Below are 12,112 nucleotides of genomic sequence, written 5' to 3' on the forward strand. Positions count from 1 at the left end.
TTCTCAAGTTAAATAATTCTCCTGTTAACCTGCTTACACTATTTGTAAAGTTAGACAGTTCTTTTTTTCTAGTCTGAAAGGTGGTAAACTTGAGCCAGTTTAGGTTTTGTGAATGTAAATGTTAAGCAAAAATGCTCAATGCTGCTTCTCTCCGTATCTATCTCTATATCTCTAATCTTTCCTTTTGGATACTGTTGAACTCATAGTACCCAGGACAGGGCTTGCACTTGATGGCCCTCTGAATAAGCAATCTGCCATTTTAATGTCAAAACTTAACAAGCTTTCTGTTTTCATTTTTGTGTTAAAGGGAGCTGCCCCTGCAAATGAAAACCAAGCTAAAAAGATTTTCACTTCCAATGTCTACAAACAGGAGAAGAAAGCACAGATGAAGCCACTTAAGCCTATAAAATCAGGTAAAAGCATACATTCCGATCTCTCAAAAAACAGCCCTGGCAGAATGTTTTGAAACTTTTGCAATTTTAAGCTCAGATAATACTTGTCTCTTATCTCCCAAGTCAGCTTAATGATTTCTCGCATGGCTCTTTAATTAGATAGAGATATTAGCTTATTTTAGGAAAATCTAATTATTTTGACTTACTCAAGTCCCAGTGTATAGGGTCTTCCAGTATTTTGGCTCATCAAAGAAGCTGTCTAGGCACAAAACTGTGGTCACTCACTGAAACATTCTTCTGGCTGGGTATGCAAGAGGAAAGTACCGAGTCACTTTTCAGTTCATAGCAAAGTGGTATTTTCTCACTTTCTACATCTCCAATGAAACTGTTGAAAATAATTCACTCTAAAGGCTCAATGGTATTAAATTGTTTTAAATTATTTAGTAGGCTTGTTTCAGCTTCTCTGTATTCTGAGCAGGGATGTGTAAGTGTTGAGGAAATGTTGACAGCTGAGAGGAATACTCCGCTGGGATATAATAGAATGTGATCTCACCAGAAAGAGTTGTGTGCTAGAGAGAATTTTTTTTTCAGCAGGAGCAGGGGAGGGGAGGATGGATTTATATTGAACCATCTTTAAGAAATTAGACTAGGAATTCAGGAACCCACTGTCTGGCCATGAAATAGCAGCAGTTGACTTGCTCATAGCTATTAATGGCTTCATGGGTACTATACTACTATCAGGTGTTTGACAACTGTCACTCTGCATCAGAATCACCTGGTGAGCTTTTTAAAAAGTTGCAGATCATCCTGGCTCTATCCTTAGAGATTCTAGTTCATTTGCTTCTGGAAACACCATGGGCATTGGTATTTTTTTAAAAAGCCCTAGGTGATTCTAATGTGTAGCCAGGATTGAGAACCACTGGTTGAGTCTAAATCGCTAGGTAAATTGACCATAAGCAGGATGAGGGAGGGAGTGGAATTAGGAATAGGGAAAATAGTCTGCTTGGATGGGGTAGTTGGGTTAGTACAGTATTATTTACCATCAAATTTTACTGCTTGCATCTATTGAGTCATCAATCAATTCGCTTCATGCAAAACACAAATAACATTACCTTATGTGAAATTTTCGAAACTGAGCAGGTAAGATATGTTTCCCTCTGGTCTCAGTTCGAAGATGTAAGACAATCCATTAATAACCACACGAAGATTGGCAGTTACAGCCATAAGTACTACCTCCCAGGCCTTCTGATACCCAGGGCCCTGTGGCCATAGCCATGTTGATGTTACCCCTTTGACATATCTTGGCATCACATAGGCACTAACTTTTAGAAGTCTGGCACCAAAGGGAGAAGAGTCTATAAAGCACTAGAGCAGGGGAATCAGAGGAAACCTAAAGGAAGAAACGTTTTAGGTCATTCCATAAACAACATACCCAAGTATCTCTGGGGTTCTTTATTGCTTGTGTGTTATTTTCTTTGGTTCCAGCTGGATTTGAGGCTCAGAAGACACTGCAAATGCCTGCCATGGAAAAAGAAACTAAACGATCTTCAACTCTCCCGGCCAAGTTCCAAAAGCCAGGTGAGCCAGTTGAGCCTGTCTGGTTCTCCCTGGCCAGGAAGAAAGCCAAAGCGTGGAGCCATCTGGCAGAGACCACAGAATAAAGAGCTCTTGTATGGAGCATCAGCATTTTAAATGATAATTGCTAATAACCGTATTAATTCTATGTAGTGATCTTTTCACCGTGTGGCCACTTTTATTAAGCAAAATAAGTATTAAGCAAAGTATGAATTTATTAAGCAAAATAAGAATTTATTAAGCAACATAGCCTTAGAAATGCGAATTAAAGCATAATCATTTGAATGAAATAAATGCCATGAATGCTTCGCCTTCCATATAGTCACTGCCAGCATCCAGAAACCCAGCATTTTCTCTATTAAAACTATGGGAAACATTTGCACTGCTGTAGAATTGCAAAGTCTTTAACTTTGGACAATGTGCTTTAGAAAGGATAAAGCAAAAACATTTTGTTGGAGCAACTAAAAAATTGTCGTTTCTCTCAGCCAAATAAAGTGATTCTAACGGAAACATTCAGATGATTTGACGCAAAGATTGGCCTTTAGGATTTATGAGCCTAGATGGATGCTGCAATTATTTGGTTGTTGCTCTAAGCTTTGCAAAGGCTCCTAGAAGAGGTGGTGGAAGTGAAAATTCTGGGTCTCCAAGAAAATTTCTGCATAGCCAGTTCTCCAATCAGCCTACCACCCCTTGAAACACCTTCCCTGTGTCCCTGGGGGCCCCTGATGCTTTCACCTTGAGTGATAGTAACATACAGAACACCTACACAAAGCTCCCTCTTGGCACATGCCCATGTCGACCTGTCACAGGCCTGGCTGCAGCACCTCCCTATGAGGCAGAATGCTTCTTGGAAATTATCTTACTCTTCTGGATGGTTAGTCCATCAGTGTTTTGCTTCTCATCCCAATACTACTGTGACCCCCTCTGATTGCACAGAAATCACTGCCTGTCATATATATCCTGTTAAGCACTGAAGACCCTATTGAAATTAGAGTTCTACAGATGCCAAAAGCTGTACTTTCCATCAAGCAGATGGCAAGCTTACCACCTTGATGCACATCTGGGCCACTGGAGCTCTTTCCTCTCTGGTTCCAGCCTTAAGGTGTAGAACTCCATGGAGCTTTTTGTCCTTTCTCCTCAGCTGTCTTTGCTTCACAAGGTTTTAGCCCAAAGCAAGAGTGTAATCCAAAAGCCACAGAGAAATGAACTTTCTGCTAACTGGAAGCTTTGAGTAAATCTGTTTTTTCCCACTCTCATTCCTAGAGGCACACACCTCAAAAGTTACTAGGCTGGAGAGACCCTACCTTCCAGTGACCCACTCATCCCTCAGCCACGGAGAAGAGGGAAGGCCAAAAAGGAGGAGTGAGAAAGAGGATGAGAGGGATGGTCAGCCATGAGGGCAGGGGGCAAGTAGCCCAGCACATGTTGATGCCTCCCTTTCCATCTTGCCACGCAGCCTTTTTCTTTTGCAGCACTGCCTCCATTAACAGCTCCTGAGGGTGAAGATGCAGGCACCTTTCACCCCAGAGCCGGTTCCTTAATTGGCTGGCTTTCTGATATGCAGACCACCCCAGAATCTCATCTAGGTTCACTAGAAGTTAGTTAAATCTTCCTTTTTATGTCTTCCCCTTCATCCCATCCCCCAAACCCACCAAACACTAAAGGAGAGCTCCCTTTGGATGCCTGGGCAGTAAATCTAGCTCATTTTTTCTAGGAGACCCAGAAGTAACTTCTCAGTATAGTTATGACTGTGTCTGCCTCTGTGACACTGTGCTGCTTTGCTAAACAGAGATGCAGGCCTGGGCACCTGACTGTGCCTTTATATTCTGAGTGGGGTGCGGCCCCATACAAAAAAAAAAAATCCAGAGAGGCACTGAGGTATCAGAGCTAAACACTTGGTGCTGGATTTTGTTGATGCTGGTATAACATGACACGGTACAATTACATGCTAGATTTTGCATTTTCTTTATATAACATCTATTTTTCCTGATACTGTGCTTTTGCCATTTGGATAATGCTAGGTTTCTGACTGAGTGAATTTCACTTATTTTGTATTCCCATAGTGAACGATATATTAAGGTAGATGCCCTTTATCCCAGTACTCCTGGTAGATTAGCTGTTATACCTCCCTTCCCTTTTTCACAGTGAACCTGTATTCAGTTATTCTCACTCTTGAGAACTCTCCAATAACAATTTCTTTTCCACAGTTAACAACAAAGCTCTGTTTTTAAATGAAAAGATTAAGATCTTTTTAAATGCTAAGAGCAAATTCTGACAAGTTTTCTACTTCTTTAGCTTTCTTGATTTGTGATGTATGCAAAGCAAATAAATTCAATAAAGCCTATTCTGTAGTCCATCTCTGTCTGTGACATGGGGCAGGAAATCAAATAGGATATTGACAATTCAAAGCTGAAGGTTGTCAGAGAAGTAAAATGTTCTTAAGAGGTGGTGCTGCGAATAAAGGGCCTCCACACAGGTGTGCCTGACCAAGCTGATGGCCTCCAGGTGGGCACTGATATTTGGTATGGGGGAGAAGTGCGATTAGGTTTCGTGTATGAACGCCTGGAGAGCAAAGAGAGCGAATGGAGAGGGGTGCAGTTGGGGGTGAGTAGAAGGGACACAGTGGTTGGTGGTTGCAGTCTAGCCTGGGTCAGGGACTAAGTCCAAGTTCTATAGCAAGATGGGCTACTGAAACAAGCACGTTTCAGAAACAAGGGCCCCCACTGTACTCAGGTAACAAAGCGGCATGGAGGGAGGAAGGGAAAGGATTTATCAGCTAGATATTGAGCCTGTCCCACCTGTAACATTTTCAGGTTTCAGAACAAGAGTTCAACTTGGGATCCTCATACCATATGTCTAAATATTTGAAATGTTTAAATCAACGAATACAGCATGTTTTATTTAATGGTTTATCTACAGTTATCATTATGACAACCATACCTTCATAATGACCTCACAGGCCAGGTTGGGTTCTAGAATTCTGACTCCTGCCCCAGTGATGTGGGAAGAACTGCTCCCCTTCCCCCTCCCGCTTTAGAAATATTTCAGACCTACACAAAGTTGTAGAAAACTTTACTATAAACAAACATCCATGTATCTACTATTCAGCTTAAGCAATGTAACCACAAATACAGTTGATGCCTGTGGGGAGCCTTCTCTTCCTGAATGCCCCTCCCTTTCTTTCCCTGAGAGGTAACCACAGTCTCAAAAGTGCTTGCTTGTCTTTCAAATGCACACCTTTCTGTATGCTTCATTTGTATCCATCTCTTGCATGCACACTTTTTGGTCTCTCTCTATATACCCACAATGAATTTATGGCGATCATTAGTATGTTTTCTTAGAAGTCATATGCATGGTATCAAGTTTGTGTCCTTTTGGACCGACTTTTTCCTTTATGCATTTTCCTCTCTAGGCCTCAGCCCCCGTGAGTTCTAGTCTCCTCCTCAGCCCAGCCCTTGCTGTCCCTTTCGGTTGACCTGAAACAGCCCCTAGCCAGTGAATTAAGGCCGGTCTGACAGGAGGTGAAGCACAGCTTCTTCCTCTGTTGCTTGAAACCAGTGGGTCTCCAACCTTAGTGTTCATCAGAAGCCCCTGGGGGACTTGTTAAAACACAGCTTGCTGACCCCACCCCAGATTTTCAGATTCCATAGGTCTTGGGTGGAGTCTGAGAATTCCCAGGAAATGCTGATGACGCTGTTTGGGGGACCAAACGTGGAGAACCACTGCTCCAGATCAAAGTCTGGGCCCAAGCTCAGCAATACCATGTGGCCTCCAGGCAACCTGGGCCATCCGTGAAGTTTTCTTCAAAACCATGCTCTAGAGCAGCACTGTCCAATAAACATATAATGTGATCTACATGGGTAATTCTAAATGTTCTAGTAGCCACATTAAAAAACAAAAAGAAACCAACACAAACTTTAATATTTCATTTTATTTCAAGTATTGTCATTTCAATATGTAACCAGTGTAACAATCATTAGTAAGATATGCAATATTATTTTCACACTTACAGCACATATTAAATCAGACTAGCCATATTACAAGTGCTTACTAGCCACAACATTACTAGTGCCTAAAGTAGTAGACAACACAGCTCTAAAGACTTGAGCCCCATCTCTCTCCTTTCAAAAATTGTTTTAAACTTGACATTTTAATTATTTTTGGCCATGTTTCAGTTTATTCATTTGAAACAAACTTTTATTTTTAACTTGAACAAATATTGTCAAATACATTCGTGAAAGATAAAACTTAGATGTCACTACATATTACTTTTGAGGTAACGAACTTTGGAATAATACGTGTTATGAATTCTCACAGGGATCTGAAAAAAATAAAATAAAAACAATGAACAACAGAGTTTTCTTTTTTCATCTTTCTATTCCTCCCAACTTCAGGATGAAATGAAAAAAAAAAAAAATAAACAATGGTATAACATTAACCAGCACCGACTTTCTAAATAGAAGAAAATGGTCAACTCTGTGTATATCTGCAACATTTATGTGCTGTGTCTTAAACAAATAGAGAAGAACACCATTTTTTTTTTTTTTTTTTTGTAACTCGCAAGCTTAGTTATTAGGGTGCTTGTGGAACTGGTTCCAGTCAAATGATCACACCAACCTTGTCTGCCTAGCACCAGAAAAGCTTGTTGTTGTTGTTTTTATGTGAGAAGCAATTCTGGGATTTAAATAAATCTCTCGAGCTTTAACAGCCTGTGCTAGTTCCACAAATGATACTCCTTTACCCTCCCAGACCCTTGGTTTCCATATCTACCACATGGGAAAGAAGCTGTTATGAAATATACAACTGTGAAAATGCAAAAAGGAAAAGAAAAATTGTTAACCATTGAAATATACTCAAAGACAGATATACTTTGACTTAATTACATACATTCTTTTCGTCACATAAAATACAAAAATATAGAGCTAAACAAATATTTAGGTATTAGTCATTAAATGTGGTCCTACTTGAAATTCTTAGCTTTTTTTTTTTTTTTTTTTTTTTGAGACGGAGGTTTTGCTCTTGTTACCCAGGCTGGAGTGCAATGGCGCGATCTCGGCTCACCGCAACCTCTGCCTCCTGGGTTCAAGCAATTCTCCTGCCTCAGCCTCCTGAGTAGCTGGGATTACAGGCACGTGCCACCATGCCCAGCTAATTTTTTGTATTTTTTTTTTTTTTTTTTTTTTTTTTTAGTAGAGACGGGGTTTCACCATGTTGACCAGGATGGTCTCGATCTCTCGACCTCGTGATCCACCCGCCTCGGCCTCCTAAAGTGCTGGGATTACAGGCTTGAGCCACCGCGCCTGGCCGATTCTTAGCTCTTTGCTATTTGTAACTAGTCACTTTGTAAAGGGCATTGAGTTGTCTCCTAGTTACCATGGGAGCCTGCATTTCTGTGGCTAAGTAATGAAGGCCCAACTAATGTGTGGCCCAGCCAAGTTAGCTGCTGCGTCTGGCGACTGCTGTGTCTGGCAACTGTTTTGTACACAAATATTGGTCTTAGGTAGTAGGTCTGATACATTGGCCACTTGTTAATAGTCTTGCAGCTAGAGGAAAAAAGACCTCAACATGAACAAATGAGTAGCCATGAAGTATATTTCAGACCACATTGCAGTTCATATTTAAGTAAGTTAAATTGAATTTTTAAACTAATTTAAAACTTTTTCTTAGTTTACTGGGAATCTAAAAAATAATAATAAAACTGTCAGTAACAGGTAAATGCCAGGAATAGTGGAGTGACTCTGAAAGCTATACACACACACCTGGATTTCCTCGGCTTCCCCTCTGCTGCGCCTTTGGAGCTCTTCCTCTTGTCTTGTGCATCCTCTTTTTGTTGCTCTTTTTTTTCCTCGCCTGCCGCACCTTGGACCTCTTCATCCCACTTTTCGTATTGATATTTAGTGACTTCTTTAGTAAAGAATAATACAGATGTTGGGACTAGACATTCACAGAAAATATAGCCTAATTTATAACTAGCATGCAGTACTCCAGCCTCAGGAGCAGGAGGATAGATTTAACTAAGAAAGGAATAGCTAGGCATCTTCCTACTGGTTTTCACAACAGTTCCATGGCTCTCACATTGCTGCCACTTGATCATTTCCATAGTGACACTATTTCCCTTTTTTCCAGTAAATCTTCCACCCAAAACTGCTGATTATTTCTAGTTCTTTAAAGAAAAAGAGATCAGAATCATCAGGTCTGATCATATTCTAAGTGTTTTGGTCAGAACTTTGTTGGGAAAATATTTGTTGCCTCAAAAGACAAATTCTATGGTGAAGCTCATTGGTTCCTCAACCCCCTGAATGTTTCATTTTTACCAAGGGCTCCTGTATCACTTAATTATTTGTGAGATCAACTTTCTAAGAAAAGCCACGAACCAAAAAGGATGTGTGCCATTTGCCTGTTCTTTTCTTTTGGGCATCCCTTCTATTTCCTGCCAAGCTCCCTCCTAAACCCCTATCTACTTGGCCATTCATCTGTAGGCTTGCAAATGGAATCGATGATCTCAGATCTCCTGTCAAACACAGTTTGGTAGAGGGTGGCATGTTTTCTCAAAACCATAGAGGTCGTTAGAGAATTGGGCTTTGACTCATTGGGACACATTCGGCCTTAAGTTTCAGGAGGGCCCCGACCCCCACTTCACCACCACCCGCTTCACCAGCTGTGCCCGCACTGCGGTCCTGCCCAGAGCCCTTGGGCGCCCGTGTTCCTTCGTCGTCACCACTGCCATTTGCCAGTTCCTCACCCTTGGGGGCCGCGGCCTCCTGGGTGACTGGTTCCTCTGCAGACTCCTCTGCAGCGGGTTTCTCTTCCCGCTCCTCCTCTGTGGACGGTTCCTCCGCCGCCGGTTCCTCTGCGGCCGATTTCTCTGCGGCGGGTTCCTCTGCAGCAGGCTCCTCCTCTGCAGCTGGTTTATCTTCCGCTTCCTCCGTGGCAAGTTTCTTCGCCGCCGGTTCCTCTGCGGCTGCTTCCTCTGAGACCAATGATCTCAGATCTCCTATCAAACACAGGTTGGTAGAGGGCAGCATGTTTTCTCAAAACTATAGAGGTCGTTAGAGAAATGGGCTTCAACTCATTGGGACACATTTCGGCCTTAACTTTCAGGAGGGCTTCGACCTCCGCTTTACTACCCGCTTCACCAACTGTGCCTGCACCGCGGCCCTGCACAGAGCCCTCTGGTGCACGGTCCCGCCTCCCTGCCTCCTGGCCGCTGCCGCTAGTCTGTTCCTCACCCTCGGGGGCCGCGGCTTCCTCTGTGGCCAGTTCCTCTGCGGGCTCCTCCTCTGCGGGCTCCTCCTTTGCAGCTCGTTTCTCTTCCTGCTCCTTCTCTGTGGCTGGTTCCTGCGAGATCTCAGATCTCAGATCTCCTATCAAAAACAGTTTGGTAGAGGATGGCATGTTTTCTCAAAACTATAGAGGTCATTAGAGAACTGGACTTTGACTCATTGGGACACATTCGGCCTTAAGTTTCAGGAAGGTCCCAACCCCCACTTCACTACCTGCTTCACCAGCTGTGCCCACCACCACAGCGCTGGCCCAGAGCCCTTGGGCACACCTGTTCTTGCCTCCCCACCGCACCGCCCCGGCCCCCGTGGCTGCGGCTAGCCAGTTCCTCACCCTCAGGAGCCACGGTCTCCTTTGAGGCTGGTTCCTCTGCGGCCGGTTCCTGTGCAGAGGGTTCCTCCTCTGCAGCCACTTTCAGCTTCTCTTCTGTGGCTGGTTCCTCCACCACTGGTTGCTCTGAGATCGATGAGCTCAGATCTCCTATCAAAAAGTTTGGTAGAGGGCAGCATGTTTTCTCAAAACCATAGAGGTCGTTAGAGAATTGGACTTCAACTCATTGGGACACATTCGGCCTTAACTTTTAGGAGGGCCCTGACCCCCACTTCACCACCTGAGGCCCCGACCCCCGCTTGGCCACCAACTTTACCAGCTGTGCCCGCACTGTGACCTTGCCCAGAGACCTCGGGCGTACAGATCCCCGCCTCCCCGCCAGTGCGGCTAGCCTGTTCCTCACCCTTGGGCACTGCTTCCTCTGCGGGCTCCTCCCCTGCAGGCTTCTCCTCCTCAGCTTCCTCCGCGGGCTCTTCTGCGGGTTCCCTGGCCGTCTCGGCCGGGTCTGCTGGCACCTCAGGCTCTGGGACCAACTCGGCCTCCTCGATCAGGCCCAGGTCATCGCCTTCTGGGGCCCCGGCCCCTGCACCCAGCCTCTCGGACACCAGCAGCGGGGGCTCATCAGAGCTGGGCATCACAGGGCAGGGCCCTTCCATCAGGCGGCCACCACGGATCCCGATCAGGATGTGGTCGTTGTGATAGATGCGGTGGAGAAGGTTGTGGACCATGTCCAGGAACTCCACGCGAAAGCCTCCTATGGGGTAGCGACGGGCACCCGCGGCCAAGTGGAAGTTGTCCTCCTCCTCTTCCTCTTCCTCGTCCTCCTCTCCCTCCACCTCTTCCTCCTCCTCCTCCTCTTCCTCCTCCTCCTCATCTGACTCCGACTCCTCTTCCATCTCCACCTCCACCTCTACCAGCCCAAAGTAGGATTCCTCCTCGACGCTCCAGCTCCCGAGGGCTGCAGCCATGTCTGCCACCTGCTCACCCTCCTCCTCCCTAAGGCCTCCCATGGGCCCTGCATCTCCGGCCGCCTCAGCTGTGGGCACCATGTCGCTACTGTTGGGGCCGGAGTCGCCACCCTCCCCGTCACCAGCTCCGGCCTCCTCAGCCTCAGCTGTGGGCACCACGTCGCCACTGTTGGGGCCAGAGTCGCCACCCTCCCCATCACCAGCTCCACCCATCTCAACTTGCACTCCCTCCTGGCTCACTGGGGCCTCCTGGTCCCCTTGGGTTAGGTCTGGATCCCCTGTGGCAGACATGACGGTCAGCGCCTCAACTGGGGTGCCGACCAGGCTGACGTGACGACGGTGAAGACGGTGGCTGCGGCTGAGGAGAGGCGAGAGGCTGGCTGCTGAGGGAATACGAGTCTGTCTCCTTATTGAGGGAATAAAAGTCTGTCTCTGAGGTCACCCTAAGGTGGGAAGGGCAGGGAACCAACCCCAAGAAGCCTCCCGCCAAGGCTGGCCTGAGAGGACTTAGACAACGCGGGAAAGATTCCCGTAGGCAGGCGACAGGGGGCGGAACCGGAAGTGTTTCCAAGGGCCTCTCAGCTTTTTCAGTGCGCTCTAAGCTCATTTGCTGAAAACTTCAGATTGACATGCTCTGCACCCAATGAACGATCCAGGCCCTTAACCTTTATGACAACTCCGAATTCAGAACTCTACCTGTTCTTTGAGGCTTTAGTGTCCCGGGCTACCGTTTAGGCCCACACAAGTCCTGCCATTTTAATTTTACGATTATTACCAACACTCTAGCGGTCCGATGGGGAGGCACTCTGGGTTGGGGAAACTTCTTCTGTAAAGGCCAGAGAGGAAACATTTTAGGTTCTGCAAGGCCCAGAAGCAATATCAAGGCTACTATATAATTACTATTACTAAGTAGGTTTCCTGCCTTCCACAGGAACACGTAATTGTCTTTGCACCACCATTGTTTTCTGTATTTGCCTGGTCAGTGCCATCCGATCTTCTTCACCTCCTACCTAAAGTGATCAACTTTATTCATTAAGCAATTTATTTATTCATTTACCAAATTTATTGAGTGCCTTTCACGTACCAATGCCATGCCTCCTTACAACTGTCATTTGTAACTCTTGCTTGTTTGGCTGATGAAATCCAAAGCAGACTGCTCATGGTTTACATCCTAGTACCTCTTTCCCCATCATTCCTGTGCCCCTCTTTGGGGTGGAGGTTAGCTAAGATCTCTGGAAGCTGAGGCCTCCCAGCTGCATACAGTGTCAATGTTCTGATATATTTGCTGAAACTCCAGTGTATACTCCATCATTTCCTCTTCAGTTGCCTTGTCCACTTGTCAGTGAGTGTGAAATGCAATGTGATAACTGCTGTGAATCTTGAAGTTTCTAAGGCAAAGAAGTGCACATCAGTATGGAGTAAGTTGTTGTCAAGGAGTGAGGCAGATCCTGGGGGAGATGGTTCTGTTGTAGTGGCAGTAAGGTATCTTACCAGTTGTTTCCAAGTCCCCGGGAGGGGGAACTGGTTAGCACCAGCAAATAAAGGAGAAAGGAAAAAGTTGAGCAG

The 12,112-nt window shown here is 45.3% G+C and overlaps 2 protein-coding genes across 2 annotated transcripts in view; one reads left to right on the plus strand and one right to left on the minus strand.

The window, feature by feature from the left end:
• The window catches only part of KIAA1210 (KIAA1210 ortholog), a 42,943-nt gene extending 40,890 nt beyond the window's left edge, over positions 1-2,053 (plus strand). Inside the window, exons 12-13 of the mRNA XM_074392133.1 lie at positions 308-413; positions 1,878-2,053. Coding sequence (XP_074248234.1) covers positions 308-413; positions 1,878-2,053 — 282 coding nt within the window. The remainder of the gene's footprint in view (positions 1-307; positions 414-1,877) is intronic.
• Positions 2,054-5,916: 3,863 nt separating this feature from the next.
• CT47C1 (cancer/testis antigen family 47 member C1) lies at positions 5,917-10,837 on the minus strand. The gene is made up of 6 exons (XM_074391586.1): positions 10,703-10,837; positions 10,415-10,609; positions 9,982-10,381; positions 8,710-8,865; positions 7,727-7,871; positions 5,917-6,288 (listed from the first exon to the last, which is right to left on the minus strand). Exons 1-6 carry the CDS (start codon positions 10,835-10,837, stop codon positions 6,279-6,281), a joined length of 1,041 nt encoding a protein of 346 aa, XP_074247687.1. The 3' UTR covers positions 5,917-6,278.
• Between the last annotated feature and the right edge of the window lie 1,275 nt (positions 10,838-12,112).

Source organism: Saimiri boliviensis, chromosome X (assembly GCF_048565385.1).
Source record: "Saimiri boliviensis isolate mSaiBol1 chromosome X, mSaiBol1.pri, whole genome shotgun sequence".
Classification (NCBI taxonomy): domain Eukaryota; kingdom Metazoa; phylum Chordata; class Mammalia; order Primates; family Cebidae; genus Saimiri; species Saimiri boliviensis.